Source organism: Siphateles boraxobius, unplaced genomic scaffold, assembly GCF_051911475.1.
Source record: "Siphateles boraxobius isolate OS27281-9 unplaced genomic scaffold, OSU_SipBor_1 22, whole genome shotgun sequence".
Taxonomy (NCBI): Eukaryota; Metazoa; Chordata; class Actinopteri; order Cypriniformes; family Leuciscidae; genus Siphateles; species Siphateles boraxobius.
In genome coordinates, this window is record NW_027508833.1 from 16,050,330 (window position 1) to 16,076,864 (window position 26,535).

Below are 26,535 nucleotides of genomic sequence, written 5' to 3' on the forward strand. Positions count from 1 at the left end.
TGAAACAACCATCCACCACCAACTCAAATGCAGTTAATGTATTATCTGCCCTGGTGAATCAAGAGCATGTTTCAAATATGCGTTGATATATTGCTTATTGAAAATATGTTATTGTTCTTAATTTATTAATATTTTTTCTATTATTTTGTTTTAACAGTTAACTTTGGCCTGGAGACAAAGAAAAGTATTATCCATCCAAGATCTGACTCCAGTAATAGATCTACAAGATTCTCTCTTTCTTCAGAAAAGTCCTATCAGAATGGATATTGCATGACACCAGGACAATCCGGCTGTGTAAACACCTGTCCTTATGTTAAAGAAGCCATAGTGAATGATGACATTGAGAAGAGAGTGCTTGTTAACAAAGACGGCAGCCTTTCTGTGGAGATGAAGGTTCGCTTTCGGCTGTTCAATGAAGAGACTCTCCAGTGGTCCACCGAGATCAAGAAGTCATCAAAAAAAGTGAATGACTCTGGCTTTGTAAAAGACAGCGATTATCTTCAAGCTAAAGCTGAGTATTCAGACCCAGACTCCATCTCTGCATCTGAGGAGACTGATGAAGCCTTTGCCACAAAGCTGCATCAGAAGCATATCGAGGAGTCACTTTGTCAGAACTGTTGCAACCACTGCCAAGAGTACAACATCTGGAAAAACCCCATGCACAAAGACCCGGGGGCCTGCAAATCACCCAGTTCCAGTGGATCAACTCACAGAGTTGTAAGCAAAAAGTCATCGGTGGATAGTATTCACACAATTTCTCGCTCTAGTGGGGAATACACTGAGCTTGTGGTGGAAAAGGCCTTGTGCTTTCAGCAGACAATGGAGGAAGGGGACACCAGAGTAGAATACTGTGCTGTAAGTCATTGCTGCAATCGAAGTGAAGTATCATCTGCTGGAATCACATCAAATTGCAAGAGATCTTGTGAGGACAGCTGTGAGAGTCACATTAAAAGTAGATGTTCTCATACAGAACCTGAAATCTCTCCTACGCCACATTGTGCGGTCATGAAAGTAATGGAAGAGCGTCCAATATCTGCAGTCAGCAATTCGTCCAAAGTGCTTCAGTCTTTCAAGGAAGATCAGGATGATGATTATGATGAGCTGCCTCCAAGCATCTCGAGAGTATCACACTGGTCTCAAAGTGACCATCTTGAGAGTGAGGATCAACCCAATTGTGTTCATTGTTGTGGCCGCCAGACTTTACCAAGATCTTATTTGTCCCCCAGACCTCCCAGTAAAGAATCAAGCAGCGTTGTTCCCTCACTGAAGCTCAAAAAGTATAAAACCACTTTTGCAGCACCAGTAGGGCAAGACGGGATGAGTACAACATCTCCAGCTTCAAAAGTCTCCTCCAGATCCCATCCAAGTCACTGTGGAGCCATAACACCAAGTTCAGTTTCATCTGCTTGGCAGCACAGGCCTGAGGGGAGGGCTTGTAGTACAAATTCTAGACCTAGCCAAGCATCTTGTAAATCTAGAGACAAAACAAACAACCCTGAATCCAATGCATCAGGTGCTCTGGAGGTATGTGATGGTGACGCTGAAAACAGATCTTTGAGTGACACGTCAGGTGTGTCAAGAAGATCTGGCAAGTCAGCTGTATGTTCATGCTGTGGTGTGAATAAAATATTGACTGAGAATCCAGAGTTGAGTGAACCAAAGGAAGCTGATTCCATATCGTCTAAGTCAAACAAATCTGCTGCATCAATTTCAAATGCTAATGAAAACTGTGAACCTGTTAATGATACATTGGAAGTGGAAGCCACACGGGAACGCTCTGAGTCTGCACGGTCTAAAAATTCAAATGCCTCTTCTACTTCAAAAACCTCCAAAAGGTCCAACCACTCTGCTCATGAAATGTGTTCTGGTGGGAAATCAGCAATGTCAGCCAGGTCAGACTTTATTATTTCAGAGAGAGAGCCCACACCAGCCTTGGTCCAGACAGAAACCGATGAAGCTGGAGAAAAAAGCCAAGAAAGAGCTGTCAGTCCAATATCTGCCCATTCAAATTTATCAGCTGCATCGAAAACATCCCACAAATCAAAATCTGCACATTCAGAGAAAGTTAAAACGCCTAGATCTTGTAGTCCAAATGATTTCGAGGAAGTGCCATCAAAGTTACTTAATTCTCAAGGTGATAAATCAGAAAGTGCTGCTACTCAAAATCATACTACGTCAGATAATCATTATGAACAAGACACAGAGTTTCTTCAAGAAGTGAGATCAACTAGTGCCAGGTCTAACAAATCAGACCGATCTTCTGAACATCTATCACATACATCAGAGCAAAGAACTAGGTCTGTCAAATCTGGTTGCGATATACAAGACAAAGCCACTTCGAAGTCCATAAGTTTTGATGTTCAGTGTGAGCCAGAAACTGAAGTAACCACAGAGGAAAGACTATGCAGTTCACTGTCCAAATGCTCAAAAACTTCTGTAAAGTCAAATGCATCCTCAAAGCATTCACACACAGAGTCTAAATCTACGGAAAGAGTTAACAGTGCAATGTCTTGTAGGTCCTGCAAATCAAACCACAACTTTTCAGAAAACACAGTTACCTCAGTACCAAATAATGTAACAGCTGATGAATGTGCAGCTCCAAAAGGTGAGTCAAAGAGAGCTTCCAGCACAATGTCTCAGACCTCAGAAAAGTCTAATGCCTGCTCTGAAAGATCCATCAAATCTGGTGCAAAGAGCCCTGCCTTCCATGAAGTGGATAATGGCAAAAGCATGACACAAAATGCCTTAACTGTGACCACTCCATTGCCTAGGACAAAGAGGTCTCCATCTCCTAGATCAAACCATGACTCTAAAATTAAAACCAATAGCCTAGCAACAAGTGGGATGTCAGTAAGCTCTAATGTATCCTCGCAATCCCAAAGATCCAGTAAATGTAATTGTCACAGCTCCTCAAGTGGTAATTTGAGAGAGACAAATCATGAGGAGCAAAAAGAGGATGCCAAAGATGAATCTGAAGAGAGCTTGTCAGGAAAATCAAAACTGTCAGCTAAATCTCTTATCAATAACATTAAGTCTTCAGGCAACCAGTTTGATGAGCCTCTAAGCCCAACATCAAAAGCGTCTGTTTCTATCGGACTAGGAGAAGAGCACAAGGGTGATGACTTTGATGAACGATCAATCAGTGGCATGTCAGCCACCACAGAGGACGGTGGACATAAGATAGAGAATGTAAATGGAGTGGATGCTGAGGAAAGGCCAAATACTGAAGTGTCTGTGAATTCTGCAATTTCAGATAGACCCAAAAAGTCCCATCACATGAACTACAAGACTCCTGTTCAAGCCCTCTCGCCTGCCTCAGCTGAAAGTATTATGTCAGCAGAACTGAAGAAAAGCAAGTCTGGAAGCCAGTTAAATGAAAACAACATCAAAGTGCCCTCCACTTTGTCACTGTCATCTTTACAAAGTAAGACACCTTCCAGAGTTTCACAGGGAAGAGCTAAAAATACAGTTATGAAAGAAAGAGATTGTGAAGGTCTCAACAACACCAACCAAGCAGAAATGACTAAAACATCCTCAAAACATGACCAAAGTGAAACAGCATCTGGAAAAGCTACACCAGCAAGTGACTGTTTACATTCTTCAAAAGCCTCTGAACATTCGATGAAGTCCAAAAATGGCCAAAGTACTAGAGAGAATGATAAAAGATCTAAATGTTCTTCCCAATGTTTGGAAATAAATGGACTGAATAAAAAGTATAACTGCGATAATGATAGGGGCATGGTTAAGTCTCTTAAATCCTCCTCATCAGACAGAAGATCTGTGAAAAATGATACATCCAGGCCAAATTCAGCAGTAATGTCTGATATTTCCCAAAATTTTCTACCACAAGACAAGTCAAACAAAAAAAAAACATCAGTCAAGCATCCTGATTCCTCAAGCAACAGTGTTTTATCTCAGGCACTTTCAGCAGCAAATTTGTTGAGAGATATTATTGGTAATGCAAGACCAGTGAGTAGAGGATCAAAGTCAGTTGCCTCCAGCAAAAATGTTGACAAGGTAGAAAATAAAAGCCAAAAAAGCAGCAGGAGCAAGCATGAGGAAGTCAGCATCTCATTGGAGTGCATCAACAAGGAACTGATGCCGTCATTCTTACCGAACGCTTCCCCTACAGAAGTTGTGAATGAATGGCTTAGGAAGATTCCCATTGAAGGCCATGTTTATGAAATGGATTTCGAACTCACTGAATATATGAACCTGACTCAAGGTGATGAGGACACTTCTCAAAGGGGAAAAGAATATGCACCAGAAAGCATAACTGAGGTTGAGGAACCTCAGGAGGATCAAGCAGGTGAGAATTATATTCACCAGGAGACCAACGACAGTTGCGGTGAAAAAGCACAATTGGAAACTCATGAAATGTATCCAAACCCTGAAGCATTAAACAAACAAGATGGTTTACAAAAGCAGTGTCATTCTTCGGTTCAGGTCATGAAGGTTTTATTAGGTCCAAAACTAGACAGATCCAGTAGTTTACCTGAAGTCTCCTCTGTTTATGGCAGAAAATTAAGCCAGTCTGCTCAAGGGCTGTTGGACTGCCTTGCAAATTTACGATTGATTGACTCAGACTCTAAAAACGAAAAGCAACGTAAATATAATGAAATTATGATGATCCTACAGTCGCTCTGGCTCCAAAAGCCCTCTGAGGATGAACAGAAAAACACAAAGGAACATCACTTCACCGAGGATGAATTTTACCCACGGTCTTCATCTGGGGTTGATGTGAGCAGCGGCTCCAACGGCTCTGTTAAAGGTAGCATGAATGGTGTAGTAGGAAAAAAAGAGACCATAATACCACCAATTGCCGAACAACAGGCATCAGTAGAAAATAAAGATGAAAAAGAAAATGAGGAAAAGTCTACAGCTCCTGCATGTGAATGTTTAGATCCATCCAAAGTTCTCTCAAATCCAGTAACTCCAGACATTGCAGAGCGAGTACAGGGGAGTCCAGTAAATACACAACTGGATGATGATAAAAAAAATGGCATATTACACGAAGAAGATGCTGAAAGCAGTGATAATACGAAAGAATCAGATCAAACACCTCAAACAAGCTCTGGGAATGAGAGTAACACAATGAAATCTCAAGAAAATACAAGCTCAGGAACTCCACCGTCTGTTCAGAGAGCTCCACTTATTAAAAGAGTTTCACAGGACCCAGATCCTGTTTGGGTACTGAACTTATTAAAAAAGCTAGAAAAGCAGTTCATGTTACATTATGCAGATGCCATGGCAGAGTTCAAAGTGAGGTGGGATTTGGATGACAACAAGATGCTCGATACAATGATCAGCGAACTGAAAGAGGAAGTACACAAGCGGATTCAATCGAGTATTCACAGAGAATTGCAAAAAATCCAAAGTCGGACAGGTAGGGGTCCGAGACCTCCGGGAAATACTCTATTGAGAGAGTCTACGGTCCAGACTGAGCAGCGGCGCAACCGTCTTCGGGTCATGCGCAATAAGTCCATCACCATGTCAAGGAGTGAGGAAAATTACACTGCATCTGGTACTGAATACAGTGATCAACGCAGTGACGATGAATACTGCCCATGCGATGCATGCATGAAAAAGAAAATGGCGTCAAGGGCAGTCCAGCAAGCTCAGGCTTTGACATTGGCTCCAGTTATTATGGATTTTGATCTGCGGAAAATTTTACAAATGAAAAAGGATCCAGCCAAACCTTTAGAATTGAAGCTGGAAGAACAAAGCACAACCAACTTGACTAGAGAAAACAACTTAGAAGTGGTTCATGAAGAGGTAGATGATACGAATGATGATACCAGAGGCCATGATGTTGAGACGACAGATCAAGAAGAGCCAGATAGTGCTCTCAATGCAGTAGATGGTGAAAACACAAACAACATAAAATATGTATCTTTAGACTCTGAGAAAAGAGATCAAATTGAAGAGGAAACAAATGACAAAAGAGAGTCTGGTGATGTGGAAGGTGGTGAAGATGAGGAGGAGACAGAAGGTGAGCATGCGAAAGAAGTGGTAAATGGTGACACTGAGGGGAAAGAAGAAGTAGAGTTTGTTGAGGAAGAGACTGAAAAAGGAGATACAGAAGAGGATGGAGAGGAGAAAAACAGTCTTAAAGGAGATGCAACAAATTCAGAAAACAGTGATATGGATGCGGAGGTGGAAATAGAGAATGAGATGACAGAAACTTGTGAGGAAACCGAATCAGGTGACAACGGAGCAGAAACTGAGACTGGAGAAGAGAGTACAGAAGATAAGTCTGCAGAAGATGGTTGTGAATCAAATAAAGATAATACTCCTGAAACTACTGAAGGTGAAAAGTCAGATGAGACACCAAATGAAGAGTCTGCCAGTGAGAAGAATGCTGATGGAAGCAAAGATGGATCTGCAAAGGATGATGCCGAGGAAGATAGGACATCAAACACAGGACAGGACGAGGACCAGCCTGAGGAAAAAGCCAGTGTGCCAAAGGTAAAGATCGAGGTTGAGGTCGAAGGAGACACAGAAAATGAAATGGACAACTGTAGCTCTGTTGAGGAAGATTTTAAAAATGATGATCAATATGATGAAACTGTTGCTCTTATCTGTGAGAGCACACTAGCAAAACAGGTAACAAGAACGTCCATGGAATCTCAACCAGGATCGGTGGAGAACTGCACAAATCAGACAGCGCAAGCTAAACTGAAAGATCTTCAGAGTTTCATGGAGAGTGTTGAAAGTCAAGGAGACAACATGGTTGTGATTACTAAACTACCACCATACAAAGAGCCAAATGGACCAGGAAACCTAAAGGACACGTGCAATGGCTTGACTGAATGGCAAGTGTCTCCTAAAATAAGCAACAGGGCCAATAAACAAAAGAATACGAAGGATTGACAATGATGTTATGGTGAACAATAAAGAATTTTAATATTTCATTTGATAAACCCTCAAATAAAGCACTTTATTTTTGATTGCTAATGTTCCTTTAGATGGGACTTTAACATTTAAGATGATTAACCTGTCTTCAAAGACATCTAAACAGTTAAAGAGAAACTTTAAAGAGATTTCAATTATATTTATTGTACAATACTGTATATGTCCATGTAGTCAATGTATTGTATTGTCTTCTATTTAACCTATGGAATCATATACACAGGCAGTGAAATACTTTATAAACAGAGTCTTACAGTCACAGAACATTATACTGACAAATTTTTAATTCTCAGGGTGTTGAATGTTAAAAGTATTATTATTTACATGCATTGTCCAACCAAACCTCAACCAGTGTGAGCATTGCATTACATTTATTCCTTAAGGCTTATGCTAAATGGCACAATTATATTTCAAAATATATAATTGCAGATGTAAGAATGGGCTATTACCCAAATTAGTATGAGAGACGTTCAGTTTAGCAACCATGACTGTATATTTTGAAATGATTTATTTATTCATGAAGTGAAAAGATTTTCTTATGCTGCTAAGTGGTGCTTAATGCTGCATTTACATCGTAAAACATCTTGACAGATGTGGTACCTAAAGCATCCTTGACCAAGGTTTGTTGTATGTTGCTATTGTATTGTATCATTTAATAAATGCTCAATTCTGAGAATGTCATTTGTTGTTTTCATAACAGGCCAATGTCGACAGTAAACTAAACAGCAGTATAATGCTATTGGTGCACATGTGTAGGGTTAGGGGTTTATTCTAAACTCCCATCCATACGGCCAGAAAGATGCTCACAGTGTGTAAATAAAGAATGCTTGAACAATTGTGTGACAAACCTTTCAATGTCACCAAACGTCATTAAACTGCCAACTTCGGGTATCTGGCTATAAACATGTCAACAATTAAACTAACTTTTTACTGACTTGCTCTGCAAGATTCTCTTTATTGTTCCTCTGGCAGTTTTTTTAACTGAAAGCGTGGTGGCAAATTTGTTCAGATTTGTGTAGATAAAAGTGTTTGTATCTGCATGTACTTGTGTACATTATGTTTCAGGCATAATTTATCCTACCTGTTTGTTCTCCTAACACAATTAATTACACAAAACATACTTAATGATTTTTACCTTGCAGACAATTAACATGCACTTTTTTCACAGGTGAGCACCACTATAACATGTTTTTAAATTATTTTTTATTTTATTATTATGATGATGTTCTTCACTGTCAAACGTGCTTCCTCATCAGTGGGTACACACACAAATACTTGCTGCTGAGTTTGAGTCCAGCAGCTTGAATAGTTCTTGAGTCATTCTAATCTCATTGCATTTGCATTGGGAGTATCTTTAGCTGGGCGAGCGGATTGAGGTTGACTTACATCAGTCATTAATCTAGCTATTAGTCAATAGCGTGTAAATATAGGCTATAATTCAGCAGTGTGCATAGGCTGTCACACTGGCATGCACTTTACAGCAAATTTACAGGAAACCTTTATTCTCACGTGGCTTATTTGTGTTTAATATCCACTTAATTGCCAATGTAACGCCCACTTGTGTTGTGTTGGAAACATTTACATGAAGTGTCAGTTTGGAAAAATTAAGATTTTTTTGAAAAAGTCCTTATGATTACCAAAGCTGAATTTATTTGATCAAAATACAGTAAAACAGTAAAGGGCTAGTTCACCCAAAAACCCAAAATTTAAATTCTGTCATTAATTACTCAACTTCATGTCATTTCAAACCCGTAAGACATTCATTCTTAAGATCTTTTTAATGAAATCTGAGTGCTTTCTGTCTCTCTGTTGACGGCTATGTAACCACCACTTTCAAGCCCCCGAAAGGTACTAAAGACATCATAAAAGTAATCCATGTGACTCCAGTGGTTTAACCTCGATTTTTTTGCTTTGAAAAAAAAAAAACACCTTCACGAAAGCACCATGTGTGTTGGAGATTGGTAAAAAAAAAAATACATATATATATGTGAGGTTTTTTTTTAGCAAACACTCACATTGCTTCATAAAATCGAGGTTCATTTTCAAAAAATTCATTTTATGATGTCTTTACTATCTTTCTGGGGCTTGAAAGTGGCGGTTGCATATCTGTTGACGGAGGGACAGAAAGCTCTCAGATTTGGGATCCATATTTTTTCGCAGAAACAACCCTTTAATAGTGCAAATATTACAATTTAAAATAAATTTTTTCTATTTTAATATTTTTTTTAATGTAATTTTTCCTGTGATGCAAAGCTGAATTTTCCTCATAATTACTCCAGTCTTCAGTGTCTAATGATCCTTCATAAATCATTCTAATATGCTGAACATAAAGAAAATAGTGTAGGCTATACATATACATACTGTAAAGCTTCTACAATAGTCACAGTGTGGAATTCTTGATTAGGAATCAGTCAACAAAGTATTTAGAGCATTTAAAACAAAGCATTATTTAAAACATTTTAGTAATGTAAACATCATTTGAAATGTTACCAGAAGGAAGAAGGAAACCTGCCTTTACAGTAATTTACAGTAATAGCAACAGCTCAGGCATTTTAAATATTCACATTGTTACATTCAACTGTTCTTTATCAGGTCACAGAAGATGCTCCAACAATAGTTTACGGAGTCAACATAAAAGTTAAAAAATCGAACATTCAATTGCAAAGGCTCTGCTGTCACCAAATGTTGAATGTTGACATGCCATTTCATCAGAACAGCCATTATTTAGTTCAGCAACATCGGCCAAAAAATGTCAGTCAGCAATGGAATATTAAAACTAAGAAACTTCATAATCACCTGTAGTAATACTAATTAGCAATACTAGTAATAGTCATTAATCATGTGCATGAGAGATTTAGGTAACAGTCTTGATATAGTGTATGGATGAATCTCATTAAAACCTGTCAAGATGTTACATCACCCCAAAATTAAGTAATATTGTCTTTATATTGTAAAACTATGTTCATTGCAATTAAGAACATTGTATTACACAAACATTTTTGACATAAATGTCCTTAATTTTCATGAAAATAGTGTCACAATGCAAAAACAATTCTGCTTTTTTATATATATAATACTCATATTATAATATAATGCATTTCAGCAAAAACAATTGTGCGATTACCTCGTGTTAGTTACATACTGTATAAGCTACATGCTCAAAAGATTTTCAACTCTCTCATATCTACAAAGTCTACTCCAGTTCAGTAACAGGCTCATGTATGAGAGCCATCAGCTTCTCCTGTAGCTCAGTAAATGTTGGCCTCTCTTCAGGGTTTGGCCTCCAGCACAGCAGCATAATGTTGTAGAGCGCTTCGGGGCAGTCAGGCGGTCGCTGCATACGCTCTCCTCTCTGAATGGCTCTAGCGCATGTCATTTTGTCTTGACCTGAGATTGTAGAAGGAAGAAATATACCAGAGTTTGGTGAGATGCAATCCCATCATACAGGGAATGTTCTCGGAACTTTGGCTAACGTTCTGGCAAGGTTCTCTCAAAGTTATGAACAAACATTCGGTCAGTAACATTAGGGCTAATAGGATATTCGTGGTTTTAATACCATTTGCAGAACATTAGCACAAAATGTTATTTATACAATGGAATTTTTTTCAGAAATGTTTTAGTTGCATGTTATTACTAGTTTCAGAACCTTCAGAGAACATTCAAAAGTTACGTTCCCACGTTTGCAAAATGATGAAATGGAACGTTCACTTAATGGTTTCTTCAATGTTCACATTACCAAGAAAAAACAGTTTTTAAAAACTGGACCGAAATAATGTTTTAATAACCTAATGGGAGCATTAGAGATTTATGTATTATGTTTAGTGTTTTTTTACTTTAATATGTATGTCATATCAAGCATGTTTACCAGGGTACGGGTCATCTCCATACGTGACAATTTCAGTTAAAAGGATGCCGAAAGACCAGACGTCACTTTTGCTAGTGTACTCCTGGTTAATGAAAATCTCAGGGGCCATCCATTTCACAGGGACCCTAACATCTGCAGGTACATGAGAAAAAAAACTGTTGTAGATTTTGTTTGTCTTATCATTTGTTTGCATGAACGTACGAATCAATTATCTCACCTGATGAAACCCTGTTTCCTGGCAGATTAATTTGTGCGAGTCCAAAATCAGCTATTTTGCAGCATTGCATGTCGGTAAGCAGAATGTTCTCAGCTCTCAGATCCCTGTGAACTATTTTGTTCTCAATGTAAGCCATTCCTTCTGTAATCTGAGAGATTCAGCAAAATGAAGACTTAGTTTACCACAGGGCCTTAATCACCATAGACATTGAGGGGAAAGTCTCCCCCAATAATTAGATATGGCTAAACTGTTTCCACAACTTTCTTATACTTGACAATATTTGACAAAAAGTTTTAAAAGTCAAATTTTTAGTTGGTTTTACAGTACTCATCAATGTCAAAAATATAAAGAGTATTGCAGTATATATGCCCTCATAATCTTTAATTAAAATAATTTGCAGCGACTTCTCTTCTCTGATGAGGGCGGGACAACCTGTCACTCACATGAGATCCACCAATAGCAAACCACAACCATCCAATCAAATTCAAGTCCCGCCCAACATTTTGTCTTGCTTGAGAAGCTCTCGAATTCCTCCCTAGTGTTCAAAGCATAATGTAGGCATGGCCTTGGTTTAGCATCAACTAAAAAAAATCCCTGATGAAAAAAGAGACTAGGCTGATAGTCTTTGTGCTGCTGTTTTATCTTGCTATGGCTAAATCAGCCTATATAAAGCAAGATGCACTGCTTTCTTTATGCCAGATGAAAATAAGTGTTAATGCATGTGTACGATGAGGGCTTCCTCTTTCCTCGTTCCTCACCTCCATAAGTGCATTTAGAGAATTGATATGTCCTTCATGATGATCGATTTTCGGGTCATAGGTTGAAGGACGGAGGAGCGAGGAAATGAGGAAACATCAATATGAATATTGAGGAGCAGCCAATCTTGCATGACAGCAGCACCGAACGGAATTGTAAAAATCACGTCATCTCTCTCCCTAACATCAATATCAATTTTACTGTGTCGGGCCGCCTAAACCAACAGAGCAACAAGTCTATGAACAGCTTACTTAGAAAAACAAATATATTATATTGATAAATATTGGTTATATATGTAACCCTTTTCCAACGACTTTTATTTGTCAAAAGACACTTGTCACAATCCTAATCGATAATATCCTGCCCTATATTTCCCCCACCTTTTAAATAAATCCGATTGTGGGAGTTTCCTGTTAAGCTTAATTGTTTTAAAGGGTTAGTTCACCCCAAAATGAAAATTCTGTCATTAATTAGCTACTAACCCTCATGCCGTTGGCTGACTTCCCTGGTTTTCGTCGACTGAAGCGAAGTCGCTCGTGGCGCGAGCACGGCCGGTTACGCAATACTCGTTCCCTCTCTAGAGAGAACCGAGGTTACGTTAGTAACCGAGTATCGTTAAACATATAAGTTTAGCTTACGCTACGGGAACACTTTGTCAACGCCGTGCGCGCCAAGCATCCACATGAGACCCCGAGCTTTCAGGGGAACCCCATAAGTGGAAAAAATAAGGTGGCCAGCCACGCTGGCCATCACTTGTACATAAGCACACATAGGGAATACAGAGCAGCGCGCCGGTCTGTATAGGCACATGGCACATACCCTACCTAGTGCAGCTCAACCAGGAGAGCTGAGTCATGTGAGAGTGATCTGAGCAGGAGATCTGGGCAGAATACACCTCTCCTTCAGACTGACAACAGTTTAGCCTGCAAGGCAGGAACTTCTAGGTTATAAAACCTGACAAAGGTAGACGGGGAGCTCCAGCCCGCCGCTACACATATGTCATGGATAGAAATTCCACTGGACCATGCCCACGAAGAGGCCACGCCTCTCGTGGAATGAGCCCTGATGCCCAGAGGGCATTGCAGACCTTTTGACGCGTAAGCGGCCGCTATAGCGTCTACTATCCATCTGGACAGGCTCTGTTTCGAGGAGGCGAGACCCTTGGTGCGCCCACCAAACGAAACAAAAAAGCTGTTCCGAACGCCTGAAGGAGGCGGAGCGCGTAATGTAAAACCTCAGCGCTCTGACAGGGCAGAGGAGATTCACATCACCTTCGCTGTCAGATGCTGGGAGAGCTGACAACGAAATAACTTGCGCTCTGAATGGAGTGCCCATCACTTTAGGGACATAGCCATGTCTAGGTCTGAGGATGACTTTAGAGTCATTCGGTCCGAACTCAAGACACGACGCGCTGACAGACAGCACATGCAGGTCCCCTACACGTTTTACTGACGACAGTGCAATCAGAAAGACGGTTTTCAGTGATAGATATTTCAACACCACGGTGTCTAGTGGTTCAAATGGAAAAGCTTTCAGGGCCTCGAGGACCAATGAAAGATCCCACATGGGAACCGACGGGGGGCGCGGCGGATTCATCCTTCTAGCTCCTCTAAGGAAGCGGATGGCCAACTCGTGTCTTCCCAATGACTGGCCGTGCGTCGATTCTGCGAACGCTGCCACGGCCGCCACGTATACATTGAGCGTGGATGGGGACCTTCCCTTATCCAACAGCTCTTGTAGGAAGGTGAGCAGATGCGCCACCCCGCATGTCCACGGGTCCAGACCTCTGTCGGTGCACCATCCAGAGAAAACCGACCATTTAGACGCGTAGAGCCTTCTCGTAGAAGGGGCTCTAGACTGCGTGGTCGTGTTCATCACTCCTTCTGGCAGGGCAACGAGTACCCGTTGATCAACCATGCATGCAGAGACCAGCGCTCTGGATTGGGATGCCAGATCGTGCCGCGAGCCTGAGAGAGGAGATCTGCCCTCACCGGATTCGGCCACGGAGCTGTATGTGACAGCCCTGCTAGTTCCGGGAACCAAATCTGATTCTCCCAACGCGGGGCTATGAGGAGCACCGAGTGGCGCGTTTCCCTGATTCTCTGGATCACCTGTGGCAACAGACAGACCGGAGGGAAAGCATATAGCGGGAGGCTGGGCCAAACCTGGGCCAGCGCGTCCTCGTCCTTCGAACAGACCGTCGGGCATTGAGCGTTGTCTTTTGACACAAATAGGTCGACTTCCGCTCTGCCGAATAGGCACCACAGTTTCTGGACCGTTTGGGGTGCAGGGACCATTCCCCTGGGGGAACATTGTCCCTGGACAGTTTGTCTGGGCCGTCGTTCAAATGGCCAGGCACTCGGCCGCCCTCAGCGAGCGCAGGTGCATCTGAGACCAAATAAGGAGGCGTTCCGTCAGATTGCAGAGATTTCTGGATCTGACACCGCCCTGACGGTTTACATAGGATACCACAGACATGTTGTCCGAGCGGACAAGAACATGCTGGTCCTGTATGAACGGGAGGAAGCACTTCAGCGCGTTCTCGACCGCTATCATTTCCAGACAGTTTATGTGAAAACCCTTCTCCTGGTCTGACCACTGGCCAAAGGCCGGTCTGCCCTCGAACAGTGCGCCCCAACCCGAGTTGGACGCGTCTGTCGAGATGACTTTACGATAAGAGATGGTTCCCATCATTACTCCCTGCTGGTACCAGTCGGCCACTAACCAGGGCTGCAGAGCTGCTATGCAGGCCTGAGTCACTCTGATTTTCTGGCCGCCAGACACCCGGCGGGACACGTGAGCATTCAACCAGCGTTGGAGCGGGCGCATGCGCAGTAAGCCCAGCTGGAGCACCGCTGCAGCTAATGCCATACAGCCCAACATCCTTTGAAATGTTTTCAAAGGGAGAAAGCTGCCCTTCTGGAAAGATGCGGCTAGGTGGTGAACAAGGCGCGCGCGCTGTGTCGATAAACGAGCCGTCATGGTCACCGAGTCCAGTGCTATTCCTAAAAAGGAAATTGACTGGCTGGGCAGCAATGAGCTCTTGGTCCAGTTGGCCGTGAGACCCAAGCTTTCCAGATGACTGAGAAGCACTGTTCTGTGAGATAGCAGTTCTGTCTCTGACTGTGCCAATATCAGCCAATCGTCCAGATAGTTCATTATTCGCAGCCCCTGACTTCTCAGGGGGGCGAGCGCCGCGTCCATGCACTTTGTAAATGTACAGGGTGCCAGGGACAGGCCGAACGGCAGGACGGTGTAATGATATACCTGACCATCGAAGGCGAATCTCAAAAATTGCCTGTGACGGGGTACTATCTGAATCTGAAAATAGGCATCCTTCAGATCTAGAGAAATAAACCAGTCCCTCGGGCGAACGTGCGCTAGGGGGCGAATGGCCTCCGGGTTCAGACCGCCGCCATTTGCTGGCTTGTGAAACTGAACCGGAGCCGAAAGCGCGGTGCGCGCGCTCTTGGTTCTGGGCAATGGCTGCTTGCTGAAAAGCCGAAACCGGCTGATTTATGTGAGATGTCCCAATCATAAGGGATGGGGAACAGTCTTTTGTCATTTTTTTGATGCGCAAGCAGCGCTCCGGGCGGGAAAGCTTCCTGTAAGCGTGAGCGCGGGCACGAGACTTACAAGTGTATTTGACGCCCCGATCATAATGGATGGGGAGCGTTTTATTAATGCCCTGCGTTTTGTGATAACACTTAAAACGCGCGGGCGGAGCCCGGGGGGAGGTTTGTGTTAGCAAGCGTGAACGCACTCTGGCGGGCACGAGACTTACATCCATAACCTGCTTTCTTTTGTGAAACTGACCCGGAGCCGAAAGCGCGGCGCGCGCGCTCTCGGTTCTGGGCAATGGCTGCTCGCTGAAAGCCCAGACCGGCTGATTTATGTGAGATGTCCCAATCATAAGGGATGGGGAACATTCTTTTTTCACTCTTTGACACGCGAGCAGCGCTCCGGGCGGAAAAGCTTCCTGTAAGCGTGAGCGCGGGCACTAGACTTACAAGTGTATTTGACGCCCCGATCATAATGGATGGGGAGCGTTTTATTAATGCCTTGCGTTTTGTGATAACACTTAAACGCGCGGGCGGAGCCCGGGGGGAGGTTTGTGTTAGCAAGCGTGAACGCACTCTGGCGGGCACGAGACTTACATTCATAACCTGCTTTCTTGATCGTGTAACAGAGCGGGCAGATAGTGGGCACAGACTTGTGGACACATTTCTTACATTCAACACTCGAGCGGCTTTTCTGCGCTTCATGAGAGTGTGCTCTGCGAGGTTCGGAGTGCTTATGTGTAGTGGTGAACACTGGGGCGTGGGCACTTTCATTACACTTACAACACCGACGGCATGAGCCGGACCAGACATTAAATACTCTTTTTGAGATTTTTCTGGGTCGCCGTGAAAAACGGCGTTTGTGTGCAGGCGAGAGGGTCAACAAACCGGCTCGTTGGCTGCTAATTGAACCACTGCAGTAGCCTGTTTGAAGGGGACTGACAGGGAATAAACTTAAACACGCACGTCTTTTCGGAGGCGATGTGTCTGTTAGTAAGTTAAGCGTGAGCGCTCGTGAGCGGGCACGTAACTTACATTCTTAATCTGACATTATACTCACTTGAGATTTCTCTGGGTCGCCGCGAGAACGGCGGATGTGTGCAGGCGAGCGGCTTGCATTACCGGCTCGTTGGCTGCCAAATACACCACTGCAGTAGCCTTATCTAATGGGACTGACATTGCGAGACATTTCGACGGCGGCGCGCAAGCCCGTCCGGGTCATGCAGAGAGCTCGAGAGGGCTCTGCATGACGCGCGAACGGGGACGCGAGGGCGGGGTAGCTCTCTTGTAACGTAAAGAGAGCTAGCCGCGTGCTCGGTGGTCGAGCAGAACTGGAACAGTGTTTGTACGAGGGCGCGCGCACGAGTAGTGGGCACGGGACCTACATGTAACACAGATGATGCCCGTCCGGGTCATGCAGAGAGCTCGAGAGGGCTCTGCATGACGCGCGAACGGGGACACGAGGGCGGGGTAGCTCTCTTGTAACGTAAAGAGAGCTAGCCGCGTGCTCGTACGTGTCCCTCGGCCTCATTCTCAGATGTGACGGCAGTGAGGCTCGTGAGCGGCAGCTGCGCGTCGGTGAGGAGAGGCAGGGGGTGTTGAAGGCTTCGAGTCGAGCCCGCAGGATCGACAGCGGAAGCGCTTCACAGCCGGAAGTGCGAGGCGTCTTAAAAAAGACACTCGCTGCTCTTTTAGAATAGGTTTTAGAATAGGTTTTAGCAAGGTAAAGGATACGTTGCCGGATAGCGTAGCTCGCACGGATGGCTGAAGGTGGCGAAGACGGCCGGCTTCCTCAGCGCTCTCCTAAGCTGGCTGTCTGCTGTTCGACGGCGGCGGTGGCTTCTCTCAGATCCAGCGATGCGAAGAGCTCGCTGAAGAGACGAAAATCAGGGAAGTCAGCCTTCAGCCCCTAGTGTTATACGCTAAGCCACGCCCATTCTGGCGGGCTGTGACGCTATGAAGGCGCAAGCGCCCTTCATTGGGCGTGACGTCACGCCGGGCTCACTGGTAGGCTGCAGCAGTTGCCCGCAGGGCAGCCAATGAGCACGCGAGATGGCCTGCTCTAGGTCTGCTAGCTGCTGCACTGCGTTGACAAGGAATACAAAATTAAGGATAATTTTTTGGCTTCAGTATCTCGAGAAGATGAATCTTTCCCGTAGCGTAAGCTAAACTTACGCAATACGAGAGAACCTCTCGTAAGAGAACATGTCGTTAACTGAAATAAAAATAAAAACGAGGCATTACAAAAAAACGATAACTTACTAAAACTGTAATGTGTGTTTGGCAAAACTAACTAAAATAAAATAAAATTATAGAGTAAATGTCCTTAGTTTTCGCCTTTGTCAATGTCTTGGGCCGCCGCACCGGCTGCCACATAATGCGTTTCGTTATTCATTTTAAAAAACGCAGCGTATTCGTTCAGCTGCATTTCCTTTCCCTGCTCTCTCTCTCTAACATACAGGCGCGCGCACACACACACACACACACACACTCACACACACAGCCCCTCCCCTCCGTGCACACCGCGTCTCCATGAAAACGAGTGTTCGTTGAACGCAAGTTCGCGAAAGGTTGGTATCTCGTGAACACCTTTACACAATCACACAAACAAATATTTTAAATTCTGAATACAATTTTGTCAGTGTGTTAAAGAGTAACTAAACACTAAAACAACTTTTTTTAGTTACTTATCTGTAAGAATGGAGCTTCATAAATGCTGTTCATTGTTTCGAGTATATTTTTTGACATTTGGGTATAAAGTGTTTTACTTTTCAATATGGTGTAAAAATGTCGGAGTGATGCCCTCTTCAGGTTAAACGGAAGGCTCCTGCAGTAGGGGTACTCTCTGACATAAAATACTCTCTGACGTCACTCTGTCACGCCCTTGGCAGCCCCTGGTATAAAAGCATCTGGTTCCGTCAAAACTACTGTAGCGGGTCAGGAGTTGGAATTACGAGTATTGAAAACGGATAGATATATATTAGCATATAGTTAGCATAGCATTTATATAGTTATTTAGATTATTTCGTGTAGCCTAGGTAGTTAATCTCGCCTATTGCTCCAGTGTGCAACCTGCATTTTACGTGGGATTGCTTCTCCAACGTAATGGAGGTGGAAATCGGCTTCTCCACACAGCTCGCGCTGCCAAACGCTGCTGTTCCTGCATGAACTCCACCACCGCAGCGGCGTCATGATGTGAGTGAGCATATATTTTTAATCACAATTTATGTTCCTTCTTATTAGGCTAAAGTTAATCCTCTGGTGTCGACAAACGCGCCGGCGCGATTTGCTGATAATTTTTTTCACATAGCAGCAACATGAACGTAATAGTAATAATAATCCTGGAAAAAATTACCTCAAAATGACTGAATATAAGAATAATCGGATGGCGATCGCGATAAGGGAGTTGAGACCGCAGTTTGAGCTGGTGTCCACAGACAATTCACTCTCCTCCACTTCAGGTGAAGGTGGGGGAGAAAAATTAATGCGGTCAAGCCAGCCGCGGTTTGAAAATACACGGTCAAGACAGCCACCAAAAGGTGTGTGCGCCTATTACTATGAATACAGTAACTTCAGTAACAGACGCCAGAGGGAACGTGCTCTCTCCACTATGTCTCTCTCTCTCTCTCTCTCTCTCTCTCTCTCTCTCTCTCTCTCTCTCTCTCTCTCTCTCTCCCTTTTTATTTCTTTCTATTTCTTCCTTTTTTCTTTCTTTCTATTTCTTTATTTCTTCATTTTTTCTTTCTTTCTACCTTTTCTCTATTTCTTCTTTCTTTCTCTCTTTCTCTCTCTTTCTTTCTCTCTTTCTTTCTTTCTCTCTTCCTTTTTCTTTCTTTCTTTCTTTGTCTCTCTTTCTTCCTTTTTTCTTTCTTTCTCTCTCTCTCTCTCTCTCTTTCTTTCTTTCTTTCTATATATTTTCTCTATTTCTTTCTCTTTCTTCATTTTTTCTTTCTTTCTACCTTTTCTCTATTTCTTCTTTCTTTCTCACTTTCTTCATTTTTTCTTTCTTTCTATCTTTTTCTCTCTTTCTTTCTTTCTTTCTTTCTTTCTTTCTTTCTCTCTTTCTTCCTTTTTTCTTTCTTTCTATCTTTTTCTCTCTTTCTTTCTCTCTTTCTTTTCTCTATTTCTTTCTTGCTCTCTTTCTTCCTTTTTTCTTTATTTCTATATTTTTCTCTCTCTCTTTCTTTCATTCTATCTTTTTCTCTCTTTCTTTCTCTCTTTCTTCCTTTTTCTTTCTTTCTTTCTTTTCTCTATTTCTTTCTTGCTCTCTTTCTTCCTTTTTTCTTTATTTCTATATATTTCTCTCTCTCTTTCTTTCATTCTATCTTTTTCTCTCTTTCTTTCTCTCTTTCTTCCTTTTTTCTTTCTTTCTATCTTTTACTCTCTTTCTTTCTCTCTTTATTCCTTTTTTCTTTCTTTCTATCTTTTACTTTCTTTCTTTCTTTCTCTCTCTCTTTCTTCCTTTTTTCTTTCTATCTTTTTCTTTCTTTCTTCCTATCTTTCTTTCTTTCTCTCTTTCTTCATTTTCTTTCTTTCTTTCTCTCTTTCTTTCTCTCTTTCTTCCTTTTTTATTTTTCTTTCTTTCTCTTTCTTCCTTTTCCTTCTTTCTGTCTTTTTCTCTTTCTTTCTTTCTTTCTTTCTCTCTTTCGTGTTAGTTGCACATATTTGTGAGAGACAATGTAACAAGATGCTTTCTTTTTTCTCTCTTTTTATAGTTCACATCTCAAGAAATAGTTTTATGTAAATGTTTACAGCACAAGAAGACAAAATAAAGTATTCACTCTTTCTAAATACATTTACTGCATATGGTTTGCTGTTCTCTTGTATTCAATGTGCCATACAGTATACAAACCCCATGCGAAACACAATGGACATTTTCGACTTCAGAGGCCCTTAAAGACCTCATTTCTAATAAGTATAAAAAAATAATGGTCAGGTTTAATACAGGACGTCCCATACAGTACACACATCAAACCATTTTACTGTAGCATTTTGGAGATATGCCACTTTAATTGACTTCAGAGGTGTATAAATACCACATTTCTAATAAGTAGAAAAAAATAACGGTCAGGTTTAATACGGGACGTCCCATACAGTTTACACACCTCATATCAAACCATTTTACTGTAGCATTTTGGAGATATGCCACTTTAATTGACTTCAGAGGTGTATAAAGACCTCATTTCTAATAAGTAGAAAAAAATAACGGTCAGGTTTAATACGGGACGTCCCATACAGTTTAAACACCTCATATCAAACCATTTTACTGTAGCATTTTGGAGATATGTCACTTTAATTGACTTCAGAGGTGTATAAAGACCTCATTTCTAAGAAGTAGAAAAAAATAACGGTCAGGTTTAATACAGGACGTCCCATACAGTTTACACACCTCATATCAAACCAGTTTACTGTAGCATTTTGGAGATATGTCACTTTAATTGACTTCAGAGGTGTATAAATACCACATTTCTAATAAGTAGAAAAAAATAACGATCAGGTTTAATACAGGACGTCCCATACAGTTTACACACCTCATATCAAACCATTTTTCTGTAGCATTTTGGAGATATGTCACTTTAATTGACTTCAGAGGTGTATAAAAACCTCATTTCTAATAAGTAGAAAAAAATAACAGTCAGGTTTAATACGGGACGTCCCATACAGTTTACACACCTCATATTAATCCATTTTACTGTAGCATTTTGGAGATATGTCACTTTAATTGACTTCAGTGGTGTATAAAGACCACATTTCTAATAATTAGAAAAAAATAATAGTCAGGTTTAATACGGGACGTCCCTTACAGTGTGCACACCTCATATCAAACCATTTTACTGTAGCATTTTGGAGATATGACACTTTAATTGACTTCAGAGGTGTATAAATACCACATTTCTAATAAGTAGAAAAAAAGAACGGTAAGGTTTAATACGGGACGTCACATACAGTACACACACCTCATATCAAACCATTTTACTGTAGCATTTTGGAGATATGCCACTTTAATTGACTTCAGAGGTGTATAAAGACCTCATTTCTAATAAGTAGAAAAAAATAACAGTCAGTTTTAATACAAGGTGTCCCATACAGTACACACACCTCATATCAAACCATTTTACTGTAGCATTTTGGAGATATGCCACTTTAATTGACTTCAGAGGTGTATAAATACCACATTTCCAATAAGTAGAAAAAAATAACAGTCAGGTTTAATACAAGGTGTCCCATACAGTACACACACCTCATATCAAACCATTTTACTGTAGCATTTTGGAGATATGTCACTTTAATTGACTTCAGAGGTGTATAAAAACCTAATTTCTAATAAGTAGAAAAAAATAACGGTCAGGTTTAATACAGGACGTCCCATACAGTAGACACACCTCATATCAAACCATTTTACTGTAGCATTTTGGAGATATGTCACTTTAATTGACTTCAGAGGTGTATAAAGGCCATATTTCTAATAAGTAGAAAAAAATAACAGTCAGGTTTAATACGGGACGTCCCATACAGTGTGCACACCTCATATCAAACCATTTTACTGTAGCATTTTGGAGATATGTCACTTTAATTGACTTCAGAGGTGTATAAATACCACATTTCTAATAAGTAGAAAAAAATAACAGTAAGGTTTAATACGGGACGTCCCATTCAGTACACACACCTCATATCAAACCATTTTACTGTAGCATTTTGGAGATATGCCACTTTAATTGACTTCAGAGGTGTATAAAGACCTCATTTCTAATAAGTAGAAAAAAATAACAGTCAGTTTTAATACAGGACGTCCCATACAGTACACACACCTCATATCAAACCATTTTACTGTAGCATTTTGGAGATATGTCACTTTAATTGACTTCAGAGGTGTATAAAAACCTCATTTCTAATAAATAGAAAAAAATAACGGTCAGGTTTAATACGGGACGTCCCATACAGTTTACACACCTCATATTAATCCATTTTACTGCAGAATTTTGGAGATATGCCACTTTAATTGAATTCAGAGGTCTATAAAGACCTCATTTCTAATAAGTAGAAGAAAATAACAGTCAGGTTTAATACGGGACGTCCCATACAGTGTGCACACCTCATATCAAACCATTTTACTGTAGCATTTTGGAGATATCATATGACACTTTAATTGACTTCAGAGGTGTATAAATACCACATTTCTAATAAGTAGAAAAAAATAACAGTAAGGTTTAATACGGGACATCCCATGCAGTACACACACCTCATATCAAACCATTTTACTGTAGCATTTTGGAGATATGTCACTTTAATTGACTTCAGAGGTGTATAAAGACCTCATTTCTAATAAGTAGAAAAAAATAACAGTCAAGTTTAATACAGGACGTCCCATACAGTACACACACCTCATATTAATCCATTTTACTGTAGCATTTTGGAGATATGCCACTTCAATTGAATTCAGTGGTGTAAAAATGCCACAGTTCTAATAAGTAGAAACAAATAACGGTCATGTTTAATACAGGACGTCCCATACAGTACACACACCTCATATTAATCCATTTTACTGTAGCATTTTGGAGATATGCCACTTTCATTGACTTCAGAGGTGCATAAAAACCACATTTCTAATAAGTAGAAAAAATAACGGTCAGTTTCTATACGGGACGTCCCATACAGTACACACACCTCAAATCAAACCATTTTACTGTAGCATTTTGGAGATATATCACTTTATTGACTTCAGAGGTGTATAAATACCACATTTCTAATAAGTAGAAAAAAATAACGGTCAAGTTTAATACAGGACGTCCCATACAGTTTACACACCTCATATCAAACCATTTTACTGTAGCATTTTTGAGATATGCCACTTTAATTGACTTCAGAGGTGTATAAATAACTCATTTCTAATAAGTAGAAAAAAATAACAGTCAGGTTTAATACAGGACGTCCCATACAGTACACACACCTCATTTAATCGATTTTACTGTAGCATTTTGGAGATATGACACTTTAATTGACTTCAGAGGCCTATAAAAACCTCATTTCTAATACGTAGAAAAAACAATGGTCAGTTTCTATAGCGGACGTCCCATACGGTACACACACCTCATATCTAACCATTTTACTGCAGCGTTTTTGAGATATGTCACTTTATTCATATTTATACACCTATAAAAAACTAATTTCTAATAAGTAGAAAAAAATAACGGTCAGGTTTAATACGGGACGTCCCATACAGTTTACACACCTCATATTAATCCATTTTACTGTAGCATTTTTGAGATATGCCACTTTAATTGACTTCAGAGGAGTATAAATAACTCATTTCTAATAAGTAGAAAAAAATAACAGTCAGGTTTAATACAGGCCGTCCCATACAGTTTACACACCTCATATCAAACCATTTTACTGTAGCATTTTGGAGATATGACACTTTAATTGACTTCAGAGGCCTATAAAAACCTCATTTCTAATAAGTAGAAAAAACAATGGTCAGTTTCTATAGCGGACGTCCCATACGGTACACACAGCACATATCTAACCATTTTACTGTAGCATTTTTGAGATATATGTCACTTTATTCATATTTATACACCTATAAAAAACTAATTTCTAATAAGTAGAAAAAAATAACGGTCAGGTTTAATACGGGACGTCCCATACAGTTTACACACCTCATATTAATCCATTTTACTGCAGCATTTTCGAGATATGTCATTTTTTTCTACTTCAGAGGCCTATAAAGATCTAATTTATAATAAGTAGAAAAAATTAACGGCCAGTTTATATAGGGGACGTCCCATGCAGTACACACACCTCATATCAAACCATTTTACTGTAGCTTTTTGGAGATATGTCACATTATTCCTATTTATATACCTATAGAGACGTCATTTCTAATTAGTAGAAAAAACTAACGGTCAGTATTTTAGGGACATCCCATAGAGTGTGTACTAGGGATGCTCCAATCAGGATTTTTGCAGCCGATACCGATAGCCGATTTCTTGTCATGGTGATCGGCCGATACCGATCCCGATACCGATGCTTAATATAGGCTACTTAATATAAGACAAAGATAAATACAAACAAAATGGAGCAGTCTGATGCAGCCCACAAGGTTTAATTAAACATAGTCTAATAGTAAACTTTGGAGGCCAACATAAAAATTTAATCACCTAAAATAGAGAAGTCTGATGTAACTTAAACCTTGTCCAATACAAGACTGAGCAGGACAAAAATTAAATAAATAAATAATTAAACTCCTTAAAGAACAAATTGGAGTAGTTTGATGCTACTCATTAGAAGGGATGGGCATTTCAAGCAAAAATGATATGCGAAGATCGCTGGGTATTATTCGGTTATTATTGGAAAACCGTACCCCTCCCCCATATGCACGCACACATGCATGTATAGGCCACACACGAGAAAAGCGGAGTGGTCTGACGTTTAAATATAACTTAAAAACGTAAATATACATTTCATATTTGTTTTATATAATATAATGTTCTTTTTTAAATTTCATCTATGTTGATTATATGAAAAAGGAACCGCATGAGATGGGTAAGATAGGATCATAAGATGCCCAATATATCAGGAGACATTTGGAGTGGTTCAGACTAGGTGTTGAACGAATTCAGATTTTTTGAAGTCGACTGTTATGACATCAAAGTCGAGTCGACGTCGACTAGTCGATGACGTCATTCAAAAAAACACAAGAGATTTAACACAATTTGCAATTAATTAACAGAAAATTATACAGATGCTGACAGCTCATAATGGGGCCATTTAAACCTGGTCACTTCATGCGTTTTTACTGATCTGATTTATCAAAACCATTCCATTTACACCTGGTCACATAAAGATGTTTTCGCAAAACGGATATAAATCCGATCTTCAAACAACGCGCTATATGCAGATTTAACGGAGTTCACGTCACCGAAAGCAACAGTAATGAGCTACATTTTATTGATTATCAGCTCATTTCAAAATCAAAGACCGCAATAAGAGAGACAGCACTGGTAAGATCATTTTGTTTCTTTACTTTTAATGAAGATGATTGTGTGTTAAGCGTCTGCGACTTACTTTCACTTTGATTGCGATAGTTTGCACGTTGACGAAAAGATGCTCGAGCTGCTCATCTCAACTTTATCTTTGCAGCAAGAAAACGCTAGTTTATTAATAAACAGCTAAAATGTATCAGGCTGCATAAACATTACTTTTGCCTGTTCTTTGTGGAAGCTTTATGCATGTGCTTGATATGCGGAATATGCAATATTACGATAACGCTCATTATGGTTTAGTATTTTCTCCCATATATATTTAAGTAATTAAATTAATATAAATATGTGATTAGACTAATGGCTTAAATGAACTACTCTTAGTCAACTAGAAAAAAAAATTTAGTCGTGCACGGGCAGCCCAATTTATTTCACATATTTCCTAACCAGCACGTCAGTGCGGGCGTTCTGAGCGAGCGGCGCTGTGTGGACTGAGCGAGCGAAGCAACTCTTCAGAAAGGCGATCTCTCTGGAGGACAATTCTCCTCCACATGAGATTCCTTTGAAACATACATGGCAAATAGGTCATTTTTTCATTGTTTCTCGACACATCAAAGTAATTCCACACCGGTGATGACATGACTGCATGTCACGCATGACATGACACGCATCATGTACCTTCTCACGTTTTGACGTAATCAGATTGTGATCGGTTTGTGAGATCGGCCAAGTTTAGTGAGTACCGATCGAGTCATAAAATGTTATTATCGGCCGATACCGATCTCTGGCCGATCGATCGGAGCATCCCTAGTGTGTACAACTCTTATCAAACCATTTTACTGCAGCGTTTAGGAGATATATGTCATTTTGTTCTACTTCAGAGGCCTATAAAGACCTAATTTTCAATAAGTAGAAAAAAACGAATGGTCAGTTTTTATAGGGGACGTCCCATGCAGTATGCACACCTCATATCAGACCATTTTACTGCAGCATTTTAAAGATATGTTATATTTTACTACTTCAACGTCCCATACTATATGCATGTCACAGATTGTGTTGTGAACGCAGATGAACACGATGATGAAGGCAAAGGCGCTACCTCCTGGAAGGCGCGACCTCGCACCAGTAGATGGATAGAGGCGGCTTAGCTGGAGGACAAGGAAGCCGGAGAGAGCCATACAAAACCGTCCAGGGTGTTGCAGAGGGGGTGGTGACAGCCAGGGGATGGCCTTGAACAGGGAAGAA

At 40.9% G+C, this 26,535-nt stretch overlaps 2 protein-coding genes across 4 annotated transcripts in view; one reads left to right on the plus strand and one right to left on the minus strand.

Annotated features, from left to right (window-relative positions):
- rp1l1a (rp1 like 1a) overlaps positions 1-7,588 on the plus strand; it is a 52,236-nt gene extending 44,648 nt beyond the window's left edge. For all 3 annotated transcript variants that reach the window (XM_077238717.1, XM_077238715.1, XM_077238716.1), the window contains exon 4: positions 158-7,588. In XM_077238717.1, the coding sequence (XP_077094832.1) occupies positions 158-6,873 (6,716 nt within the window). In that variant the 3' untranslated portion in view covers positions 6,874-7,588. The remainder of the gene's footprint in view (positions 1-157) is intronic.
- A 1,746-nt stretch (positions 7,589-9,334) lies between these two features.
- LOC143746723 (tyrosine-protein kinase Src42A) overlaps positions 9,335-26,535 on the minus strand; it is a 30,019-nt gene continuing 12,818 nt past the window's right edge. Inside the window, exons 7-9 of the mRNA XM_077238740.1 lie at positions 10,995-11,142; positions 10,778-10,909; positions 9,335-10,299 (exon numbers count right to left, since the gene is read on the minus strand). Coding sequence (XP_077094855.1) covers positions 10,106-10,299; positions 10,778-10,909; positions 10,995-11,142 — 474 coding nt within the window. The 3' untranslated portion in view covers positions 9,335-10,105. The remainder of the gene's footprint in view (positions 10,300-10,777; positions 10,910-10,994; positions 11,143-26,535) is intronic.